Source organism: Ascaphus truei, chromosome 15 (genome assembly GCF_040206685.1).
Source record: "Ascaphus truei isolate aAscTru1 chromosome 15, aAscTru1.hap1, whole genome shotgun sequence".
Taxonomy (NCBI): Eukaryota; Metazoa; Chordata; class Amphibia; order Anura; family Ascaphidae; genus Ascaphus; species Ascaphus truei.
The window spans coordinates 14,521,098-14,547,255 of record NC_134497.1 but is presented as its reverse complement, the minus strand read 5'-3'; the positions used below and the strand labels follow the sequence as shown (position 1 = coordinate 14,547,255).

Here is a 26,158-nt window from a genome sequence, read left to right as displayed (position 1 = left end):
GCTCTTTTCTCTTTAGCCGAGTCTCCCACTGGGCCTGGTAGATTGTAAAGGGATGTGTAGTAGTCCCTAAATGCATCGCTTATGATTTTGGGGTTGTGAGATACTGAGCCATTTTTAGTGTAGATGTTGTGAATTTTAGCCTTAGCTTGTTTTTGCTTTAATTTGCGTGCCAACATTCTATCTGCTTTATTACTTTTTTCATAGTACTTCTGTTGGCTCCATCTTATAGCTCTTTCTGCGTTTGACACTAACAAAAGGTTTAGTTCGCCCCTCACTGAGATTATCTGCCTATAATTTTTCCGAGATGGATTTGACTTGTGGGTAGATTCTAGTTCTGATAATTTTTGTGTTAGTGTTTCAATTTGTTTTGTTTTTTCTTTTTTTTTCTGAGAAGCCAGGGCAATCAGTTTGCCTCTTATCACTGATTTGTGGGCCTCCCAAAGGGTAAAAGAGGAAACCTCTGGGGTATTGTTTAATTCAAAGTATTGGGCCAGTTCTTTTTCTATTAGTTGGAGATTTTGTGGGTTCAGTAGTAGGGATTCATTCAGGGACCACGACCTTGTTTTATTTTTGGACGTGAGGCCAGCCAATTTGGTTATAAGCGTAGAGTGGTCTGACCAAGCAGAGGGGGCAATTACTGCTGAGGAAATATTATTGCTAATTTGTTGGTCTATTAGGATATAGTCAATTCGAGAATAGCTATTATGGGGGTGAGAGAAAAAGGAGAAATCCTTTACATTGCTATTGACTAATCTCCAGGAGTCTACCAACAATAGATCCTTGGTCATAGATACAAGTCCCCGAGTGGGGGGGGCTATTTTTTGTGGCGGGGGGGGACTGGGAGATTTATCTAGATTTGGGTCCATAATTGCGTTTAGATCTCCTGCTAAAATTAAAAGACCTTTCTGGACAGAGAGAATTAAATTTGTTAGTTCCTGGAAAAAGGACTCTTGATTTTCATTGGGGGCATAGGTGTTGACTATTGTTATATCAGTGGAGTCCAGTGACCCTGTAATAATTAGAATTCTCCCAGCGTGATCATTTTTAATTTTGTCTACTTTGAAGTTTAAATTTTTATGGAAAAGTGTTGCTACGCCATTTTTTTTCGTGGGAGCTGATGAGTGGTAGATTAGGGGGTAGTCATTGCTGAACAGCAGCGACTGATCCTCTTTTTTCAAATGAGTTTCTTGTAGCAAGATTATATCTCCTGCCAGTCTTTTGGCTTCCGAGAGAGCAATACGTCTCTTTCGGGGGGTGTTTAAGCCCTTGGTGTTTTGGGATATTATATTAATCGGCATGGTAGTGGTTCAAGGTTCTATAATACAAATGAACAGAGTGATAACTTACATACAGCTGAAGAGTCGGTACATCTGTCTTTGGAAACAATCTGGTATGGGAACATATACAACGAGAGATATACATATTATTACATGGTAGTGGCAAATGCTTGCAAAACTTGGAGGGGAGGGATAGAGAGGGAGGGGAGGGGTAAACCGAGGACCCCGGCTTCCAAACATTGTTTGGGGGGACCAGCCATGGTAGGACCTGTGGTGCAAGTCTCTCGCACTCACAGGTTAAATGAACGTGAGGGGGGCGGGCAGTGGCCCAGCGGCTTGACGTCGCAGTGCTCCGTTGTTTAGGAGCTAAACTTTCGAAAAGGGAAAACAAAATCACCCCATAGAGTACGGGGTGGGTTGTGTGTGTGATCTTACACATCAGGGAAGTAAAAGCAAGAATGGGGGGCATTAAACGCTATAACTGTTTACAGCAACATGTCTTTTCTCAATTTTAAAGGCATTGAGTAGGGTTGACTGGCAACTATAGTTTGGCAGACTCTGCATTCGTATTTTACAGGGGGAGAGGGATAAATAACATGGAAAAATTACCTAAAACGTAACCTTTAATATTTTAACCTGTAATAGAGAATTGGTAGCTGAACTTTTGGAGACCAATTCTATTATAGACAACATATAAACTTATATTACAAATACAATTTTGTCTAGAAAACAGTTCCAAACAAACATTGTATGTCAGTCCTTTTAAGTGTTCGGGTTAGTTCAAACTGATTGTCCAACTTTGAATGATTCGAACTTGTGGATAACTTGGGAGAATAGTTTCACTATGAACAAGGAAATAACCTAGATTTTGGGACTTGTCGTGGTCATTGTGGCTTGACCGAGTTGGTCGATGTGTTCCAGGTACCTCAAGTGTTGGTTAGATTTTAGGTGGGTTACTGGAGTGGGCCACGTCTCGGTGAGTACCTTAAGTCCAGACCACGTTGTGGCTTGTCTGCCATCTTAAATGGGTGTTAAATAAGTATCCAGCTCTAGTTCTTCAAGTGGGTTGGGTCTTTGCTCGCCCAGAGGTTGGTGTTTTCACCCATGCCTGGCGTTGTGCCTTAGGTGAATGACGAGGCTTTTGAGAGGCCTCCGGATCCTCTGGTTCGAGTAAGCCCAATGATCGTAGTTTTTCCTCACCTTCTTCAGGTGAGAGTAGGATGTACATCGTCTCTTGATGAGTGAACAAAATTTTGCACGGGAAACCCCAGCGATAGCGGATTTTATTGTTCCGCAGTGAGTTGGTGATCTGCGTGAACATTCTCCGTTTATTCAGCGTGGTTTGAGCCAAGTCCGGGAAGATGAGGAGTGGAACATTATCCTGCTCTATCTTTGGGGTGGTTCTAGCGGCTCTCAGTATTTCTTCTTTAATACGGAAATAGTGTAGGCGAGTGATCACATCTCGTGGCTTTGCTGGGTCTAGGCCTTTCGGCCTAGGAAGCCTATGGGCTCTGTCCATCTGAAGTTTTTCATCCGATGTTTCGGGTAACAGGGACATGAAAAGCCGAGTGAGATAAGCATCCAATTGGGCATTGTCCACTTCTTCCGGGATACCTCTGATCCGCAGGTTATTGCGTCTTGACCGGTTCTCCGTATCTTCCAGTTTTTCGAAGATAGTTTTGACTTGAGTTTTTAATTCCTCGATGTCTCGCATTTGGGTCTCCTGTGCAAGGGCGGTGTTATCCACTTTCTCCTCCAAGTCCACAATGCGGTCACCTATGGACGCAATCTCCTCTCTGATGCTGCGGCGGAAGCTCTGCATCTCAGAGTGGAAAGAGCTTTTTAGTTCTTGTACAAACCCCATCATTTCTTTGCGGGTAAGTGGAGCGTCCGTCTCTTCTCCAGAGTCTAGATCTGAATCTGCGTCTCCGCCTGCGGTAGACGCTTCTTGATCTTTGGTATTTTGTTTTTTGAAGAAAAGGGATGCCTCACGTCTGGCCACCGGTTTTTTTTGTTTAGTGGATGGCATGTTTGTTGTTTTTTCTTGGTAAGTTTTTTGACTTTGAATAGAGCTGAATATATTTAGGTGATGTAGCACAAAAAAAAAAAAAAAAAAGAGAAAAGTTAAATTGGAATAAGCCCCCTCATTCCTATGGAGACCTGATCACACAAACATTGGAAGCGGTTCCATGGTTGCTTTTAATTGAGCCTTTGTTCCATGTGATTTTGCTCTCCCCCTTCTCATCTGGGCCGATTTTAGAGACTGTACTGGGCCCAGTGGAAAGTTAATGGAGGATGTTGGGACTCCCAGTGAAAATGGTTTGTAGGGGAGGGAGAGTGGGTGAATTTTCATTAACACTTTCTTCCAGCTCTTTATTTTCAGTGTCACTTTATCTTTTATTTACTTAAATGCAGTTTGTGCTGTTTGGGAGGAGCAAGGTGGCCGCCAACCATCTCTTAACAGTGTCTGTGTTGGTTGGGTGGACCAAGATGGCCGCCGGCTACTCCCAGCACTGATGTGCCAGATGGGTGAACCAAGATGGCCGCCGGCTACTCCCAGCAGTGATGTGCCAGATGGGTGAACCAAGATGGCCGCCGGCCACCACTCAAACAGGGCCGCGCTGAGTGGTAAGTCTTCCCCTCTCTGGGTGGATCGTCCCCCCCCCTTCCTCCCACGGAGCTCACAGGGCCCTGGAGCCACAAGGGAAGGCACCCACTCCGGTTCCGCCGCGCCTCCGATCGGCAGCTGTCGGCGCCTCACACTTTAGCCGGCGCCATCTTGCTACTCCGGCAGGGCACGGGCGTGTGGGGATAAGTTTATTAGAGAGGGTTATGTGAGGGGGGGGCGAGCGGCGACCCCCGACTGCAACGGCGCACCTCCGCCTAGCTCGGTGAAGCGCAGGGACACCCCTCACCTCCTTCCGTGAGTCCGGAATCGGCTGTTTCTAATGCAGCCTCCCGGTCCCGGCGGCCATCTTGGGATCAGCTTGGAGGCAGAGGGGGAACCTGCGATCGATTTGGCAGCCGCGGGGCCAGTTCCAATTACGCTGGGGAGAGCCCAAAGGTGTTGTAACTTGTGCCACACCGTGGCAAGTGTGTTTTGGGGTGTTTTGCCTCCCGATCTTCGGGTTTGATCGGGTATAGGTGTCGGTTTCCTTAGGAGCAGAGCAAGCTGCGACTAGCACGCTCAGACCCCTGGCCACGCCCCCGATTATAAATATTTTAACTATCTAATAATAGCATGTTCTTGTATAGCGCTGCTAGTTTTACATAGCGCTTTACAGAGACATTTTTCAGGCACAGGTCCCTGCCCCGTGGAGCTTACAATCTATGTTTTGGTGCCCGAGGCACAGGGAGATAAAGTGACTTGCCCAAGGTCACAAGGAGCCGACACCGGGAATTGAACCAGGTTCCCCTGCTTCACACTCAGTGTCTTTACTCACTGAGCCTCTCCTCCATCTATATATTTTTTTAAATAAGCATTTATCGTGATTTAACGTAAAGCTTTTCAGACAACAAATATATTTTTTATTGAAGTTGACATAAAGTGTCGATTTCCTGAGATAACGCATGGAAGAATAGTCGTTAGTGCAGTTTTATAAAATAGATAAACATATTCCCTATGTAAATATATAAGAAGGGTCGTGTTAGGTGAGATTTTGGAGCACCCTCATTCTCCTCGCCATATCTGGGCTGCTGCTGTGGCGTATACAACGTCATGTTCTGCGTCTCTTCCACATGAAAAGGATTGAATCCAGCAGCGAATGGTTTGTATCTTGATATGAGTCTCCGCTCCTACATTCCTATCACTTATTCTCTACAAGGAGTTCTGACCTAATCCCGCAGGGTGATAATAACATCATCATGGACCCCCTGCCAGAGCATCTCCCCTTCAAACTCCAGCTTCTGGTGTTTCCTGGCCCTCAGCAAGATCCCTACCACCTTATCTGAGACTCGTACATATCGCTGGAACAGCCTCCCAAACGTCACCCTCATCCTCCCATCTCTCCCTCTCCCTCCCATCTCCCTTATAATGAGACACAGCTCCTCTATCTCCTTGTGTATGTGCTGCATAGCTCTTTTGCCCCTCTCTTCTGTCTTGCTGCCTTCCTCAGGTCTGCCGTACCCGCGGTCCCCCTTATGGAGTCGGACTTCCATGGCGTGTCTGTGATCAAAGTCTTCACTGAATGGGTTCCGTCGCTGCTTCTCTTCGTGTTCCACAGACCGACTCTGCCACTTTCTCCGTAAATCGGACATAGTTATAATCTTTATCTGGGAGAGAAGAGAGAAGATTGGCATTTGCGCAAACCAGTTCCATGGGGCAAGAAAAGCAACAAGGTTCATCTCACCCTGATGTAGGCAACAAGGTTTATCTCACCCTGATGTAGGAAACAAGTTTCATCTCACCCTGATGTAAGCAACAAGTTTCATCTCACCCTGATGTAGGAAACAAGGTTCATCTCACCCTGATGTAGGAAACAAGGTTTATCTCACCCTGATGTAAGCAACAAGTTTCATCTCACCCTGATGTAGGAAACAAGTTTCATCTCACCCTGATGTAGGAAACAAGGTTCATCTCACCCTGATGTAAGCAACAAGTTTCATCTCATCCTGATGTAGGAAACAAGTTTCATCTCACCCTGATGTAGGAAACAAGGTTTATCTCACCCTGATGTAGGAAACAAGGTTCATCTCACCCTGATGTAAGCAACAAGGTTCATCTCACCCTGATGTAGGAAACAAGGTTCATCTCACCCTGATGTAGGAAACAAGGTTCATCTCACCCTGATGTAGGAAACAAGGTTCATCTCACCCTGATGTAGGAAACAAGGTTCATCTCACCCTGATGTAGGAAACAAGGTTTATCTCACCCTGATGTAGGAAACAAGGTTCATCTCACCCTGATGTAGGAAACAAGGTTCATCTCACCCTGATGTAGGAAACAAGGTTCATCTCACCCTGATGTAGGAAACAAGGTTCATCTCACCCTGATGTAGGAAACAAGGTTTATCTCACCCTGATGTAGGAAACAAGTTTCATCTCACCCTGATGTAGGTAACAAGGTTCATCTCACCCTGATGTAGGAAACAAGGTTCATCTCACCCTGATGTAGGAAACAAGTTTCATCTCACCCTGATGTAAGCAACAAGTTTCATCTCACCCTGATGTAGGAAACAAGTTTCATATCACCCTGATGTAGGAAACAAGGTTCATCTCACCCTGATGTAGGAAACAAGGTTCATCACACCCTGATGTAGGAAACAAGGTACATCTCACCCTGATGTAGGAGACAAGGTTCATCTCACCCTGATGTAGGCAACACGTTTCATCTCACCCTGATGTAGGAAACAAGGTTTATCTCACCCTGATGTAGGAAACAAGGTTTATCTCACCCTGATGTAAGTAACAAGGCTCATCTCACCCTGATGTAGGAAACAAGGTTTATCTCACCCTGATGTAGGAAACAAGGTTCATCTCACCCTGATGTAGGCAACAAGTTTCATCTCACCCTGATGTAGGAAACAAGTTTTATCTCACCCTGATGTAGGAAACAAGGTTCATCTCACCCTGATGTAGGAAACAAGGCTCATCTCACCCTGATGTAGGAAACAAGGTTTATCTCACCCTGATGTAGGAAACAAGGTTTATCTCACCCTGATGTAAGCAACAAGGTTTATCTCACCCTGATGTAGGAAACAAGGTTTATCTCACCCTGATGTAAGTAACAAGGCTCATCTCACCCTGATGTAGGAAACAAGTTTTATCTCACCCTGATGTAGGAAACAAGGTTCATCTCACCCTGATGTAGGAAACAAGGCTCATCTCACCCTGATGTAGGAAACAAGGTTTATCTCACCCTGATGTAGGAAACAAGGTTTATCTCACCCTGATGTAAGCAACAAGGTTTATCTCACCCTGATGTAGGAAACAAGGTTTATCTCACCCTGATGTAAGTAACAAGGTTCATCTCACCCTGATGTAGGAAACAAGGTTTATCTCACCCTGATGTAGGAAACAAGGTTTATCTCACCCTGATGTAGGAAACAAGGTTTATCTCACCCTGATGTAAGCAACAAGGTTTATCTCACCCTGATGTAGGAAACAAGGTTTATCTCACCCTGATGTAAGTAACAAGGCTCATCTCACCCTGATGTAGGAAACAAGGCTCATCTCACCCTGATGCAGGAAACAAGTTTCATCTCACCCTGATGTAGGAAACAAGTTTTATCTCACCCTGATGTAGGAAACAAGGTTAATCTCACCCTGATGTAAGTAACAAGGCTTATCTCACCCTGATGTAGGAAACAAGGTTCATCTCACCCTGATGTAAGTAACAAGGCTTATCTCACCCTGATGTAGGAAACAAGGCTAATCTCGCCCTGATGTAAGTAACAAGTTTTATCTCACCCTGATGTTCCAATACATTGGAGTATAATTAGCTTTTACCATGCGATATTTATTGAAGGTATGAGGTTACAGTCCAAGATTTATCTACCCCCAGCCTGGATATTGAACAGCATATTTGCCTACTGTATATGGTTACAATTCAGATGAGTCACGCAATTGTAAAAACTGCAACTGTTAATTCTTTTGGGGGGTTGTGGGGGGGGGGTACTTATGAATTTTTCTTTGAAGAATCAGATCATTGTTAACGTTTGCTTGACCGTAAAGTTAACTTGTGATATATGTAAACTCAAGTAGAAAATCTTCCATTTCAGTATATTTCTGTTATTGTGGACATAGAGTCAATTTCATTTTGTGCTTCTTAATGGAAATACATTTACTTCACTCCAGTCTTGTCCTGAGTATATTACAGCCATTTGAGAAGTGTCAGTAGAAGGGAGGTGTAAGGGACATATATTTTGTTATACAATTAATTCAATTGTACTCTTTTGGATGTTCCTTTCCCTCCCCTCTTTCTGTATCATAAAATATGGTCCTCTGTTCTAAGACTGAAAGATGTTAAACATTGAATAAAAGACAACAAGCAAAACGACATATTACTGACCTGTACTTACATACTAACACAATAACACGCAAACACGCAAACACACATACCCTCCCCCCCAACCATGCTATCTCTTCTGTATCCGTAATGCATTGCTCTGCAATGTGTGTCTAGGCCAGTGTTTTTCCACAGGGGTGTCTAGGAACACACAAAGAGTTCCCTGCAATTTTCAGGTCATTTGAAAATGGTGCTAAATACAGAAGAATTTACAATGTATCTGATCTCAGACACGCTATTAGAGAGGGTTGGGGGTTCCTTACAATGTATCTGATCTCAGACACGCTATTAGAGAGGGTTGGGGTTCATTACAATGCATCTGATCTCAGACGCGCTATTAGAGAGGGTTGGGGTTCATTACAATGCATCTGATCTCAGACATGCTATTAGAGAGGGCTGGGGTTCCTTACAATGCATCTGATCTCAGACGTGCTATTAGAGAGGGTTGGGGTTCCTTACAATGCATCTGATCTCAGACGCGCTATTAGAGAAGGATGGGGTTCAGCAGAATTTCACTAACAGCGTGTCTGAGATCAGATGCATTGTAAGGAACCCCAACCCTCTCTAATAGTGTGTCTGAGATCAGATGCATTGTAAGGAACCCCAACCCTCTCTAATAGTGCGTCTGAGATCAGAAGCATTGTAAGGAACCCCAGCCCTCTCTAATAGCGCGTCTGAGATCAGAAGCATTGTAAGGAACCCCAACCCTCTATAATAGCGCGTCTGAGATCAGATGCAATGTAAGGAACCCCAACCCTCTCTAATAGCGCGTCTGAGATCAGATGCATTGTAAGGCACCCCGACCCTCTCTAATAGTGCGTCCGAGATCAGATGCATTGTAAGGAACCCCAACCCTCTCTAATAGCGTGTCTGAGATCAGATGCATTGTAAGGAACCCCAACCCTCTCTAATAGCGTGTCTGAGATCAGATGCATTGTAAGGAACCCCAGCCCTCTCTAATAGCGTGTCTGAGATCAGATGTATTGTAAGGAACCCCAACCCTCTCTAATAGCGCGTCTGAGATCAGATGCATTGTAAGGAACCCCAACCCTCTCTAATAGCGTGTCTGAGATCAGATGCATTATAAGGAACCCCAACCCTCTCTAATAGCGCGTCTGTGATCAGATGCATTGTAAGGAACCCCAACCCTCTCTAATAGTGCGTCCGACACTAGATGCAATGTAAACTCTTCTGTATTTGGTACAATTTTCAAATGACCAGGAAAGTGCAGGGTACCCTTTAGGAGTGCCCGGGGAACCCAAGGGTTCCTAGGAACCCCTGTTGAAAAACACTGGACTATAGAGATACAGAATATTCTGTTCTTTACCTGAGACAGAAGGGTCCTTCTGCGATTCTCGGCATCAGAAGAAGCCCCACCAATGGGTTGTCGTTTATTGTCGTCCATATTTTCTGGTACTGTAGGTTTCTCTTCACTGGGAACACAACTCTCTAACATGTGTGCTGGTCGGCAAGTCCTGGAGTTGAGATGATCTCCCATAGCTTCTTTTAACCCCCAAGAAATGGTCAACCCAGCTACGTACTGTGCAGGGGAACGGACCCGGTGTGCAGGTTTAATACATGGGGTGCCAGACTAGTGGTCCGTGTACGGTTGCGTTTTGATGCTGATGCCTTCAGACCACTGCAGATAGTTCAAATGTTCCCCTTTCGTCCTGGAGCCGAATGCCCTGTGAGTCCTATTTCATGTACTATCTCACACCGTGTCCTCTAATGACGACTGTAGGTTATGTTTCTCTGACTGTTCAGAGCATGAAATCAGCATGCGCTCTATATAGAGGGACACCATGATCCCTGAGATATGAAAGGCATCCCAGGGATCCGGCTGCATGTCATGCGAACCTTACAGAGACACAGATGGGTGAGACTAGATTACAGTCTGATGGCCAAGAGGATTTAAGTTCAGCAAGGTGCTAAAGACTTGCATAAACTTCCTAATCATGTTTCCTTTATGCTTAATCAAGAACATATGTGAGGACTCCAAATTTAAAGACGTATCTTCATTCTACAATCTCCCTGATAGAAGTCACCTAAACCCTAAACCCCTGGCAATTCAGTTGTATGTTAGGAAATCTCCCTGATAGGAGCAGGTTGGCTGGTATGATTAGGATCTGTGACATTTGGTGGTCAAAGGCATAATGAGCTTTTTGTGTGCTTGGTGGCTGTAAACTTTGGTTCTGTGATATGTATTGGGTATACGCCGGCCGGTCTACGACAAGTAGTCGCGGCCGTTTCAACGCCGGGACATTTGGCTGCAGGGACAGTTTTTTATTCGTCGCCTAACAGTAAAGAGCGTTGTCAGAATGCTCAAATACCCAGCTATAAAATGATAAATAATTCCCAAACACATAGGTAGGTGTATGACATATCAGTGAGTCAGTCCATATAACCAGATAACGCCATAAATCCCTGGAAACCGAAAGTGAATGAGAAGACTCGCCACACTCAATTTCATTGGGGGCAATAAGGCAACAATAAGGCCTGTAAACTCACGAACACCTCCTTGTAGGGAAGACGTGCTTCTGCTGGTAGAATCCAAGTAGACATGAGAAGAGTAGAGCACCGTCGAAAACAGGAGTCAGGAGAGGATCCAAGTAACAAAAAATCTTTAATGGAGTAAGTACAGCATAGGGAAAAACCTCCTACGCGTTTCGAACGTCTTGTTCTTTATCAATGTGTCTCCTAACCCCTGACCCTAGAAACCGCAACCCCTTCCCCTAAAAACCATAACCCCTTACCCTAAAAACCTTAACCCCTTACCACAAAAACTTTAATCCCTTACCCTTAAAACCAAAACCTTAACCCCTTACCGTAAAAGCCATAGCAATCCGGCCATCAAATATACCAAGTGTAACCCCCTGTGTGATGAGATCCACACTCTCAAGGCCAAATAGGGACTGGCCGCCAGACAGAGGTGGCAGGTTGCACTCCTCTAACCCCATGACCCAATTTTTGTTTCTCATCCCCTCCTTATTAATGGGAGATGCTCTTCCCCCCCCCCCCCCCCCATTGTACATCCCTCCCTCCCCTCTATCCACAACCGTCAAAGACTGAAAGATATAACACCTATTGATTCCCAGGGACCCAACAACTGAAATCTCGAACCCAATCCCAATTAGACTGGTGTCTGAATGTTAAAGGGCTAAGCGCAAATAGATTGGCCCTCAGGGAGTTTGGAAACAAAAAGCAGATATAGTTTCCCTGCAAGAGACACATTTTGATACACAAAAACCTCCAAACACCTTTAGGGGAACATATCCCACAGCGTTTTATTCATCGTTGTCTTGCAAAAAAAAAAGAGGGGTAGTTCTCCTAACAAGATATACCGTTTCAGACACTAGAGATTAAAGGAGATCAGGGAGGGAGATCTTTAGTGGTTCATAGCCTTCTTACAGGATGTCAAGAGAGAGGGGATTTGGTCCGGGATTAAAGGGGTTACACCCCATTTGGCCACCCTCTACTCTCACCTGGGAAGCAAGGGGTTAACTGGACTGGGGTCCAGTAATGTGTTTTTGCCTTGCTTCAGCCATCCAACTGTTTATTCCCCTGTATAAATGTATTGTTTCTGTGCCAGTGTCTGCACCACACACACACACACTGGGGCTTAAGGGGTTAATGAGCTGCAGTTTAGGAAAATACAAATATGTGGTGTCTTTTCAGAAATATTTGGGCTTCAACAGGCTTGATTGAAGTTGGGTGTGAAAAGTACAGAGGGGGTTTGGTGTATGTTAACACATCTTGCTGGTAGAGACAGCTAGGCCCATGTCTGGGGCATTGGGTGTGAAATCTAGCACCTGTGACAAATGTTCTCTACACACGAGTCCCTGCTTCAAAGGATTTATTGACCAGGGGTTATGGGGGCCAGGGGTGCGGTACCCAAGGAGATATCAGAATGAGTGACCTTATTAAATATAAGAATATTATGAGATGTCCTCGGCTGAACGTGCTAAAAGCTACATATGTGTATTCGTGGGACTGATTCGCACATAAGGATTACAGACACATGATGTCTAGCCGGTACTAAGAGACAGATATTAATATCTCTCTTAATTTTAATATTACACAGTAATATTTAGTCTTATTAGGAGCGTCATGCGTGCCGGAATGTATTAATATGTGTCGCGTGCCAGTAAGTATCACTGAACTGAAGTTATGAAGTTATTTAGATAGGAAAAGCAGTTTTTAAACATCCTTGGGTGGGAGGAGTTTTACTCTGAGGAAAACTGTCAACCTCACCACTGATTTATGAGAGGGGCTGGGTTTAGGTTGTGTTCAATGGGAAATAATTGTATAAGAACCAGGCTCAGCCTATGGCTATTGTCTTTCATGTCATTCTGAGATTGCTGTATGAACTGCTAATCAAGATTCGTGATTATTTCATAATTCCAACTTTAAGTAAGTGCATATTTTGTTTGTTATTTGTATATCTCGTGTGTTCACCTTCTTCAAGGAATAAATTATATTTGATCATATCTAAACCTCGTTCAGTTCAACCCAGTTATATTTTTGGTGTGTAATATATATATATCTTAATATATAAAATCGAAAGGTTAGTGCTATCTGCGGTGAATCTGATTGGTTCTCAGCCTCTGGCCAATCAGATTGGTGGGTTTGACATCACACAACTGCCACTCTCTTCCCCCTCGGCGCCACACACACACACACACCTCTCCCCCCCCCCCCCATCACACTCACCTCCCCTCCCCGGCGCTGACTCCCCTCCCCGCCGCTGACTCCCCTCCCCGGCGCTGACTCACCTCCCCGGCGCTGACTCCCCTCCCCGGCGCTGACTCACCTCCCCGGCGCTGACTCACCTCCCTGGCGCTCACTCACCTCCCCTCCCCGGTGCTCACTCACCTCCCCGGCGCTCACTCACCTCCCCGGTGCTCACTCACCTCCCCAGCGCTCACCTCCCCGGCGCTGACTCACCTCCCCGGCGCTGACTCACCTCCCCTCCCCGGCGCTGACTCACCTCCCCGGTGCTCCACTTACCTCCCCTCCCCGGCGCTCCACTCACCTCCCCTCCCCGGCGCTGACTCACCTCCCCGGCGCTGACTCCCCTCCCCTTCCCGGCGCTGACTCCCCTCCCCGGTGCTCCACTCACCTCACCTCCCCGGCGCTCCACTCACATCACCTCCCCGGCGCTCCACTCACATCACCTCCCCGGCGCTCCACTCACATCACCTCCCTGGCGCTCCACTCACATCAGTCCCCCCCCCCCCCCCTCCTGTCCACCCTCCTCCTGTCCACTGTCCCCCCCCACCCCTCCTGTCCACTGTCCCCCCCCTCCCTCACTCATAGCGGTAAATTTAACTCACGAGCAACGCCGGGTCTCAGCTAATATATATATATATATATATAACAGTCCTGGAACTAGATTCCACATTTTTCTGTCTCCCTTTGCAGCTCATGAGATTCATATCTCCCTAGTTAGATGCCTGTTATTTTCCCTGTCCCAGCAGCTAGCTGCATGTGAAAAGGCAACATTATTGTTACATGTTGTTTACACAGCCCTAGTCAGTGTTGGCTGCCTGCAATCTCATATTCTCCTAGCTGAGAGTGGGCTATTCCTACCCCCTGTCCTTGCTGACAGTTAGTATTGTCTCACTTCCCTTCTAGGGTGACCCTTGCCCCTCACTTCCTTTTCACCCTGGACTCTGAGTGAGTAACTGCCTGCTATTTGCCCCAGCAAGGCCTTTCTGTTTTACACTGCCTTATCTTTAATACACTGCACTTCAGACAGAGAAGCACTCTCTCCCCACACTACATCTGCAAGTACCTTCTACCTGTGATGTTCCCTCAATAAAACTAAGAAAGACAAAAGGACTTGTTGTGCTTTGGAAGAGGGAAGGCATGAGTTAAGCTTACTGGAATTATTCATACATCATTCGTGACCCTGGTTCCAGGAAAAACAGGATTTCATATTTCTCTGCCTCCCTTTGCAGCCCATAGGATTCATGTCTCCCTAAATTTAGCTGCCTGTAATTTTCCCTGTCCCAGCAGCTAGCTGCATGTGAAAAGGCAACATTATCGTTACATGTTGTTTACACAGCCTTAATCAGTGGATTGCTATAGCAACCTCTGAGATTCTTCTCAGAATGGCTATTCTGCCCTCCCCGTCTTTGCCGACAGTAGTTTGTCCCATCTCACTTCTAGTACGACCCTTGCTCCTCACTTCCTTTTCCACCCAAGAACACAGTGAGTACAGACCTGTCTGCTACACTCCCATGGCAAGGCCATCTCTTTCTACCTGCCCTTAACTACAAACTCACAACTACACACCATCCACAAAAGCCTGTATTTACTGCTGCTTTTCCAATAAAGTGAAGGAAATATTATAGGACTTGGCGTGATTTGGAAAGGGGGCTGAGTTAAGCTATCTGGGGCTATTCACACATCAAACGTGACCCTGGCTTCAGAATATATGGAGGACGAATGACTCACTGTTGCATCACCCAGACGTTAGTACAGAAATAGTCACTGACATTTTTGTTCCAAATAAATAGTGGATCAGTGGAGTCTACAGCAATTCTGTGGGAGGCACATGAAGGCCACAATTAGAGGACAGCTCATCTCAACTGCGTCATATAGAAAGAGAAGGAAATTAGAAAACCAAAAAAGGCCAACAGAAAGAATTGTACCATCAGAAAGTAAGTATAAAGTAAACCCTTCTAGGAAAGTATATTACATATTAAATCAAGCAAAGGAAGAACTCAAGAGGTAACAGATAGAGGATGTAGGTAAGGCGCTTAAACGGACCGTCTCCTAGCGAACAAATTTAGAGGGATTAGATCTAGAACGGCAGTCCCAACCATTAGGACCAAAAGTGGAGAGATAACATATAACCCCTCGCCAAAATGGAGAGGTAACATATAAACCCCTCGCCAAAGTGGAGAGATAACATATAATCCCTCGCCAAAGTGGAGAGATAACATATAATCCCTCGCCAAACTGGAGAGGTAACATATAACCCCTCATGGATAGCAATGGAATTTGCCAACTTCTATACCAAACTCTATGATCTTGATTTGTCTAATTCAACAGCTAAAAGACCCGATGTAGATCAGAGAGACGAATACTTAAAGAAATGTAATCTTCCAAAACTAACGGAGGAGGATCATAAGAGGTTAAATGTGAAACTAACACAGCTAGAACTTGGGGAAGTGGTCAAGTTACTAAAGCCACCAAAGGCTCCTGGTCCGTATGGACTGTCAAATGTATACTTTAAATGTTATATAGGGATTCTGGCGCCCTGTTTGTTAGAACTCTTTAATGGTTTCGAGAAAGGAGAACAGATCCCCACGCAAATGACAAAGGCCAATATAGTAGTAATACCTAAGGAGGGAAAAGATCCCATGAGCTATGGCAGTTATAGGCCAAGATCGCTTTTAAACACATCTGAAATGATACAGTAATATTTTTAATATAATTAACTATGTAAACCATACTGGACCTAAAGCCATGTTACTAAGCCTTGATGCGGAAAAGGCATTTGACAGATGAAGGTGGGACTTTTTAGATAGACTATTGGAAGCATTTGGGTTTTTGACGGCGTACTTGAAAGGAGTCCGGGCCCTCTACCAGACTCCGATAGCCATGCTAAAATTGCCAGGTGGGGATAGGAACCAAATAATAACCAAGAATGGGACGAGGCAGGGGTGCCCCCTTTCACCCCTACTATTTGCATTAACAATTGAACCATTGGCGGCTACAATTAAAGACTCCCCTATATACAAGGAGTCAAAATAAAAGATGAAAGCTATAAATTGTTGCTATTTGAAGATGACATTATACACAGTAACAAATCCACTGAGATCTCTTCCGAACCTACTGTCCACACTTAGGGAATTTGAGATTTTTATCGGGATACAAGGTAAACACAGGAAGTCAGAGGCCTTAAACTTAACACTGTCACATGAGGAAGTTAAGCTCCTCAAACTAAACTTCAATTATAACTGCAAAGGGACACATCTAAATTACTTAGTGATACATCTCACAAGAGATTACAACTCATTATACAAATACAATTACCTGGAACTATTCACTAAAATTAAGAAAGACCTAAAGACCTGGAACTCCTACCAAATATGCTGGGTAGGACGTACTACTGCAGCTAAAATGAATATTCTCCCACGGCCTCTATATTATTTCCAGACACTTCCGATCCCTATCCCGCACAAAAATATAAAGGAAATTCAAAATAGAATTATGCAGTTTATCTGGAGAAATAAACAGCCAAGAATAGCTAGGTCAATCCTGTTGGATACAAGAGAAGGGGGGAGGTCTGGCAGTTCCAAACATTTTGAAATATTATATAGTCTCACACATGAAACAGATTATATACGGCACTCTCCCGGTAAATTGTATAGCTGGGTGGACTTGGAATGCTCATTTAAAAAACAATTGGGTTGCCCTCTCTACTGTGCGCAGGAAGTGGCCCAAGACAAGGGAGACCATTTCAGTGAGAGGTGATTGGGTTTACATTGAAAATCTGGTAATTTGCCCAGGTGCTAACAAGTCCTTTTAGGCTCACCCCTCTGTTTAATAATCCAAAATTCACGCCTGGAATGCAGGGGCAGGGGTTCGATAGCTGGAAAGAAAGAGGGATCTCCAATGTGGGAGACTTAGGAGGAACAAACTAATGCAGTTTGAGGAAATTAGACTGAAATACCACCTCCCACCGGCAGAGATGTTTAAATATATACAAGCCCGACACTTTGTAAAAACTGACCCTCCAGTGGGAGGAATTCCCACAACCCACACTATTTGAGGATTTATGTAGGATTAGAAGATATCAAAAAGGGTTAGTATCATTCCTGTATCAAGGCCTAATCCCAACAAGAGACACCCCAGACCGTAAATACATGGAACAATGGCCATGGATTTCCAAACAGCAATATCAAGAAAGGACTGGGAAGATATAGGAGATAAACCCTCATATATACAGTAACAAAAGAAAATATATACAAAATTATGCTTAGGTGGTATTACACTCCTAAGGCTGCGCTTATAGCGATGCGACATCGTGGCAAAACAAATGCATTGCCGCCGTCACGTGCGCTTATAGTAAGCGCGGCGCGACGGAGCGATGGATTGGTCGCGATCGCTGGAAGTCATCCCTACTTGATTTTCCAGCGACAGTCGCTTGATCGGTGTGTCGCCGTCGCCGGCACTATAAGCGTAGCCTAAGAGATCAAGGCAGCAGATAGGTGTTGGAAGGGATGTGGACACACGGGATATACAGCGTAGCACACACGTGGTGGTTTAGCCCGGCAATACCGAGCTACTGGAAACAAATATTGAACCTAATAAAAGGACGTAGCTTGCAATACAACCTCATTAGACCCAATTATAATACTTTTAGCCAAACCAGCGGGAAACGTGGAGCCCTCCACGCACAAATCAATGTCGCATATATTAACGCAGCGGTGTCTAAGAAAACACCCCCCCACCCCCTCTAGAAAAAGTAATTAGAAGAATAAATGAAGTCTGGCTAATGGAGAAACGTACCTCATTCCTAAATCACACACCAAAGAAATGTCATAGGTCATGGAAACCATGGGATAGGCGAGAATAACTGGGTACAGCAAGATGACTGAGAGTGGGGAGGTATGGGAGATGAGAAGACCATGGGATAGGTGAGGATAACTGGGTACAGCAGGATGACTGAGAGTGGGGAGGTATGGGAGATGAGGAAACCATGGGATAGGCGAGGATAACTGGGTACAGCAAGATGACTGAGAGTGGGGAGGTATGGGAGATGAGAAGACCATGGGATAGGCGAGGATAACTGGGTACAGCAAGATGGCTGAGAGTGGGGAGGTATGGGAGATGAGAAGACCTACAGGCAAGAGAGTGAAGGGCTGGGGGAAGGGTTCCATGAAGAGTATTATTTGGCTACATTTACATTAAAACAGGATTAGGAATGTGTATATGTAAAATCGCTGCATGAAATGTTATGTACAAGGGGGTTGCCTCTCCCCTCCGTTTTTTTTTTTTATCTTTGTACTCTCCCCAATTTCCATTTTATTGCTGAAAAATCTTATTAAAAATTCAAGTTATAGGTGGGAAAAAAGAATTTGAGCACGCAGCTAGAAAAATTAGATTCCCCACGTAACAATGACCCCACCGATACCTCACTTCAAGAAATGAATAGACTGAGAGAAGAAATAATGCTGTCAGTACAGTAAGGCAGAAACAGCAATGAGATGGGCACAGCAAACATATTTTGTGAAAGGAAATAAACCAGACCCAATGCTGGCACGAAAACGGAGCCACGAACTAAGAGCAGGTAGTGTGTAATTTGTCCGGCAAAAATGAAGGACATTGCTCCATGATCCTAAACGAATACTAAGAGAATTCCATCGCTACTGCTCCTCACTATATGACTGCCCCAAAACTGCAGACTCGAATACCCAGCATAATCTAACAGCACAATTTCTCAACATGTCTAAACTTCCCAATATGTCTAAGAGCGAGCTAGATAAATTAAATGCACCCATCACGAACAGGAGAAATAATTGAGGTGTTAAATCCTTAAAAACATCCAAAACATGTAAAGGAATCCTTTCCTTACACCTAGTCAAAATGTACAACGAAATTAGGGAGGGAAAACAGATCTTAACAGATACTACAAGTCCATATAGCTCTGATTCATAAATCAGATAAAGACCCTACACTATGTGCCAACTATAGGCTGATATCGTTAATAAACATTAATCGTTAAACACAGAAATAAATAAATATTAAAATATGTGCTACAATTCTGGCAAACAGACTGGATGTACTGATGCCAGACCATATACATCCAGACCAGGTGGGGTTCATTCTAGGTTGACAGGCCCACAACAATATTCAAAGAGCTATCAGTATAATAAACAACGCCAATACAAAACAGAACCCTCTAATGATACTTACACTAGATGCCAAAAAGGCATTTGATAGGGTTGAATGGCACTACCTAAAGCTAACCTTAGAAACATTTGGCTTAAAAGGTAAATTCATGAAGGCAATAGATACCTTATATAAAGACTCGCAAGCAGTTATTTATAGTGGTGGATATATCTCAGACCCAGTACAAATAAAAAATGGAACCAGACAGGGCTGCACACTATCTCCCCTCCTATTTGCTCTGTGCATCGAACCATTGGCCAATACAATAAGAATGAACACATCTGTATTAGGTTACAAGACTGGAGACAGAATATAAAATAAGCCTTTTCGCCGACAACATCCTTCTAACTTCTAACCAAACCAATGATCTCATTGCCTAATCTCTCCGATCTATTAGACAAATTCGGTGCAGTATCAGGATTAAATGTCAATAATTGTAAATCTGAAGCCTTAAGCATCAATTTATCGCTTCCGATTACATAAATAATTTCCATTAATTTTGACCTCACCTGGCAAAAACAGGTACTACCATACTTAGGAATTAAACTAAGCAAGTCAATAGAAACAATGTATAAATCTAATTACCCAACATTACTGAGACACCCACGAGACGATCTGATTAAACGGGCGAAATATCCAATTTCACGGTTGGGAAGAATATACTTGGTTAAAATGAATTTACTCCATAGAATACTGTATCTGTTTAGATCCCCAACCATTCAAATAAAGTAAACAAACAAAAAAACTGGAGAACCTACCGTGACGGTAACTTTGTGACAGGCTATTAATAATACACACCAAAAATATAACTGGGTTGAACTGAACGAGGCTTAGATATGATCAAATATAATTTATTCCTTGAAAAAGGTGAACACACGAGATTATACAAATAACAGACAAAATATGCACTTACTTAAAGTTGGAATTATGAAATAATCACGAATCTTGATTAGCAGTTCATACAGCAATCTCAGAATGACACAAAGACACGAAAGACAATAGCCATAGGCTGAGTCTGGTTCTAATACAATTATTTCCCATTGAACACAACCTAAACCCAGCCCCTCTTATAAATCAGTGGTGAAGTTGACAGTTTTCCCCAGAGTAAAACTCCTCCCACCCAAGGACGTTTAAAAACGGCTTTTCCTATCTAAATAACTTCATAACTTCAGTTCAGTGATACTTACTGGCACGCGACACATATTAATACATTCCGGCACGCATGACGCTCCCAATAAGACTAAATATTTCCGTGTAATATTAAAATTAAGAGAGATATTAATATCTGTCTCTTAGTACCTGCTACACATCATGTCTGTAATCCTTATGTGCGAATCAGTCCCACGAATACACATATGTAGCTTTTAGCACGTTCAGCCGAGGACATCTCATAATATTCTTATATTTAATAAGGTCACTCATTCTGATATCTCCTTGGGTAACCGCACCCCTGGCCCCCATAACCCCTGGTCAATAAATCCTTTGAAGCAGGGACTTGTGTGTAGAGAACATTTGTCACAGGTGCTAGATTTCACACCCAATGCTCCAGACATGGGCCTGGCTGTCTCTACCAGCAATATACCCTTGGTCTGCCAATTAGGTATTAACATACTGTGCACTAAACCCCCTCTGTACTTTTCACACCCAACTTCAATCAAGCCTTTTGAAGCCCAGATATTTCTGAAAGACACCACACATATTTGTATTTTCCTAAACTGTAGCTCATTAACCCCTTAAGCCCCAGTGTGTGTGTGGTGCAGACACTGGCACAGAAACAATACATTTATACAGGGGAATAAACAGTTGGATGGCTGAAGCAAGGCAAAAACACATTACTGGACCCCAGTCCAGTTAACCCCTTGCTTCCCAGGTGAGAGTAGATGGTGGCCAAATGGGGTGTAACCCCTTTAATCCCGGGCCAAATCCTCTCTCTCATGACACCTACAAAAAAGATCTCCTACTTTGTCTGAGACAACAAAAAGTCCAGAATTTAAAAAAGCACTTTGTATAGCCCAATCAGCTAGCACTCCCGAACTTGCTAGCATTTTACAGGTAGTCCTCGTTATCCAACGTTTCACTTTACAACAAATGGCATAACCAACGCTTTACAATGCAAACCTAAGGGCCGTTTTTCCACGCCAGAATGTGTTATCCAACGCTCACCGCCACTGATTAACATGGGACTCACTTTACAACGGTCTCACTATCCAGCGCTACTTCCAGAACGGATTCCGTTGGATAACCGAGGACTGCCAGTACAGTGCAGCCAGAATAGGTCAACATACACTATGACATGAACCAGAGAAAAAAAACAGAATGGTAGAGATAGAGGCCGAAGAAATAAAACCTCAGAAAAGTCCCTGTTGTGGATCAGAGCTGGAGACAAACCATTCATTGTTAAGACGCACCCAGTACTGAATCACTGTCAGATTATGGGAGACACTTAAGTTTAAATATAAACTAACAACAAGGGAGAAAATCATGACTCCTTTTCTTTGGGAATTCAGCCTTCCAACCAGGTATAAGAGCACAAGATTTTTCTTGGTGGGGGAAAGAAATAACAAGGATCGGGAACCTATTTTTTTTTTGTTTTTTTTTTACAAGATCCGAACATTTGAAAAAATAAAAATGATTTCAGATGAGACATTTTGTTTCCTCCTGTTTCAGAGCTCCTCTAACAGCAATGTTGGGCACATATGGAACAGAGACCCATATACTAAAGGTCTAATATCATTACTTCCTGTGAACAGCACAGGACAAGCAATGAATATATATGAGACAATGGGAGGAGGATCTGGGGGAAGTCCTGGAATGGAAGGATTGGAGAGAGATGTGTGAATGTATAAGGAACGTATCTCGGAGCACATTAATTAAGGAAATCGGCTATAAGTTACCCTTTCGTTGGTACTATACACCAGAAAGACTAAATACAATGTACCTAAGTCCTCCCTGCTGTACTTCAGAAGATGCAGAGATGCTGCAGACCTGGTGGGAATGTAGGGAGATGAAAGATCTTTGAACTCAAATCTACATTATTATAAAGAGAATGCCGAGACTGCACCTTACACCAGATCCCTGTGCAGCGTTATTATACACAGAACTATCACGTGAATATCCCAATCCCAAGCTAAACTCGTCGCGCGTCTATTTTCGGCCATGAGATGTAGAATAGCAGCCAACTGGGAGCAGTCGGCCCCAGAACTCCCCTCAATATTAAATAAAATGTGGAAAATTATGCAAATGTATTCATTTACTGCAGCTCGGGAACCATGGGGTAACCTACACCCACAAGCGACAATAGATGTTATGGCAATTTGCCAATCTATATGCAAGAAACTGTAACTGTGACAAGCGACGGTGTACTAAATAAGATGGATGTAACTGTTCCCCGAATCCTTGTCACCCATTCCCTAACACCCCGGTTTTCCTTTCTGTACCCCCTCCCCTAATTATTTTGTGATCAATAACAAATTAGAGGGGGGGGGGGGGGGAAACCCTTAACCCCTTACCCTAAAAACCTTAACCCTTTACCCTAAAAACCCAAACCTTACCCTAAAAACCCAAACCTTAACCCCTTACCCTAAAAACCTCTAACCTTAACCCCTTACCCTAAAAACTCTAACCTTAACCCCTTACCCTAAAAACTCTAACCTTAACCCCTTACCTAAAACCTTAACCCGTTACCCTAAAAACCCAAACCTTAACCCGTTACCCTAAAAACCCAAACCTTAACCCGTTACCCATAAAACCCAAACCTTAACCCCTTACCTAAAACCTTAACCCCTTACCCTAAAAACTCTAACCTTAACCCCTTACCCTAAAAACCCAAACCTTAACCCGTTACCCTAAAAACTCTAACTTACCCCTTACCCTAACGCTAATCACCTACCTCAGGGCCGAAAAGGCAGCAGCTAAACGGCGGCGGCAGCTAAGAGTCTCTTTCCTGAACGCAGCCCGGCTAATTCTCCATTATTGGAGCCTTGTAAGACTTATCCTCCCCAATTAGAAGGATGTTTTACATCACTTACTTCACGGGTCTCAGTAATGGTTCATTGTATTCAAAGGAACATTAGTAGCATTTCTTAAAAGTGCCTTAATCTAATGATTACAGTATAATTGTACCTGGAACTGGCAGGCTGGTAATAGGCACACCCCAGACCTACAAACTCACATTGGGAACTTGCTGTGTCCTCCCTTTCTCAGACTGGTGCTACAGGGATACAGTATTTACGATGACAAACTTGTACCAATGAAACAAATATCCAGCAGGTTTCCCCAGCACACTTGAAAGCTTGAAAGTTCTAGAGTCGCCAGGTGTATGTATTTGGACACTGTGTCCAGTAAAACATTGGAGGTGATACTGGCCATGTATGTGTATACCGGTATTACCTCTCTGGGCGTGTATGTGTATACCGGTATTACCTCTCTGGCCGTGTATGTGTATACCGGTATTACCTCTCTGGGCGTGTATGTGTATACCGGTATTACCTCTCTGGGCGTGTGTGTGTATACCGGTATTACCTCTCTGGGTGTGTATGTGTATACCGGTATTACCTCTCTGGGCGTGTATGTGTATACCGGTATTACCTCTCTGGACGTGTATGTATATACCGGTATTGCCTCTCTGGCCGTGTATGTGTATACCGGTATTACCTCTCTGGGCGTGTATGTGTATACTGGTATTACCTCTCTGGACGTGTATGTGTATACCGGTATTACCTCTCTGGGCGTGTATGTGTACCGGTATTACCTCTCTGGACGTGTATGTATATACCGGTATTACCTCTCGGGGCGTGTATGTGTATACCGGTATTACCCCTCTGGGTGTGTATGTGTATACCGGTATTACCTCTCTGGGCGTGTATGTGTATACCGGTATTACCTCTCTGGGTGTGTATGTGTATACCGGTATTACCCCTCTGGGTGTGTATGTGTATACCGGTATTACCTCTCTGTGTGTGTATGGGTATACCGATATTACCTCTCTGGGCGTGTATGTATATACCGGTATTACCTCTCGGGGCGTGTATGTGTATACCGGTATTACCCCTCTGGGCGTGTATGTATATACCGGTATTACCTCTCGGGCGTGTATGTGTATACCGATATTACCCCTCTGGGTGTGTATGTGTATACCGGTATTACCCCTCTGGGTGTGTATGTGTATACCGGTATTACCTCTCTGGGCGTGTATGTGTATATCAGTATTACCTCTCTGGGCGTGTGTGTGTATACCGGGATTACCTCTCTGGGTGTGTATGTGTATACCGGTATTATCTCTCTGGGCATGTATGTATATACCGGTATAACCTCTCTGGACGTGTATATAAATACCGGTATTACCTCTCTGGCCGTGTATGTGTATACCGGTATTACCTCTCTGGGCGTGTATGTGTATACCGGTATTACCTCTCTGGGCGTGTATGTGTATACCGGTATTACCTCTCTGGGCGTGTATGTATATACCGGTATTACCTCTCTGGACGTGTATGTATATACTGGTATTACCTCTCTGGACGTGTATGTATATACCGGTATTACCTCTCTGGACGTGTATATAAATACCGGTATTACCTCTCTGGCCGTGTATGTGTATACCGGTATTACCTCTCTGGGCGTGTATGTGTATACCGGTATTACCTCTCTGGGCGTGTATGTGTATACCGGTATTACCTCTCTGGGCGTGTATGTGTATACCGGGATTACCTCTCTGGGCGTGTATGTGTATACCGGTATTACCTCTCTGGCCGTGTATGTGTATACCGGGATTACCTCTCTGGGCGTGTATGTGTATACCGGTATTACCTCTCTGGACATAGTGACCTGACCGGCTTGGTGAGGGGCGCGCAGGATTTCCCCAAGCAGGGAGAGAGCAGGGCTGTTGCTAGGGGGTAGGGCAGCTTCCTCCATCCTAATTGGTTGCATTACCCAGCAGCAGCCAATCAGGAGGAGGTGTCAGGAGCCTGGGGGTGGGGCCAGGGAGAGGAGGAAACAGCATGGGGAGGGGTGGGTGAGTGTGCGCATCGCACCTTTCGCCATGCTGTCCAGTATTTTTGGAGAATCCGCCTGGCAACCCTACGCTGCTCGTATGTATAATTGTATTTATAGAGCGCGAGCCATGCGCACAGCGCCTTGCAACCTTACAATAGGAGGTAAATAATGTACATTACAATGGGAATAAGTTCAACAGGTAAATGGCAACGTGAGAATAAAGGAGACTGCCCCCAAAAGCTTACAATCTAAGCACAGCCTTAAATATATATAAAGGATCAGCGCAGCGGTTTCTGAATCAACTCTAGGATATGGGCTTAATAAATGTGCTATGGAAAGTTTTAACAAGACAGGGCTCCCTCTTTAGCACACAATATTAGTTGTCTCCCGTCAGCATTCCCATAGCAGCTGTCAGGCCAGGGTTAGGTGTAGTGCACTGGTACAGAGTGACATGTTTACTGTACAGTATATATAGAAACTGTGCGGGGGACACTTCACCGTCCTGTGTGCCTGCTGTAGGGACATGTTCCAGCTCAATAAATCATCTTTAACGGCCCATATGTGTTCTTTAAAAAAGTTAAAAAAAATCTCAATAACATTCTGAATTTAAAAAAAAAAGTTACACTTTTCCAGTTTATAGAAATGACTGAAACCTGGATAAATAAAAGGAACAAAACGAGTGTTGTCAGCGGAGGCAGACAGGTTATCTGAATATTAAGAGCTGTGGAACGTCACCTTTTCTATCTTTTATCAACCATAATATTCATATAAAGTATTACAAGATATACAATAAGATCTGTGCATCCAGGAAAAATATTGTTTTGTTATTAAGCTAATGCTCAGACAGTATTTTGGGGCCAAAGTACTAACAGGGTAATTAAATGTATTTATGTTTGTCAAAATGAAAGTTGCAAACAGAAGTACAAACCTTAATAACAGTTAAGTATGAGAGTCTTGATACTTCTTGCATATGACA

The 26,158-nt window shown here is 44.1% G+C and overlaps 2 protein-coding genes across 3 annotated transcripts in view; one reads left to right on the top strand and one right to left on the bottom strand.

Moving 5' to 3' along the window:
- FAM110A (family with sequence similarity 110 member A) overlaps positions 1-26,158 on the top strand; it is a 190,522-nt gene that overhangs the window by 123,062 nt on the left and 41,302 nt on the right. The gene's annotated exons all lie outside the window — the stretch shown is intronic.
- On the bottom strand, positions 4,783-10,024 carry LOC142466554 (actin-binding Rho-activating protein-like). Its single transcript, XM_075571710.1, has 2 exons — positions 9,611-10,024; positions 4,783-5,549 (listed from the first exon to the last, which is right to left on the bottom strand). Exons 1-2 carry the CDS (start codon positions 9,779-9,781, stop codon positions 5,112-5,114), a joined length of 609 nt encoding a protein of 202 aa, XP_075427825.1. The 5' UTR covers positions 9,782-10,024; the 3' UTR covers positions 4,783-5,111.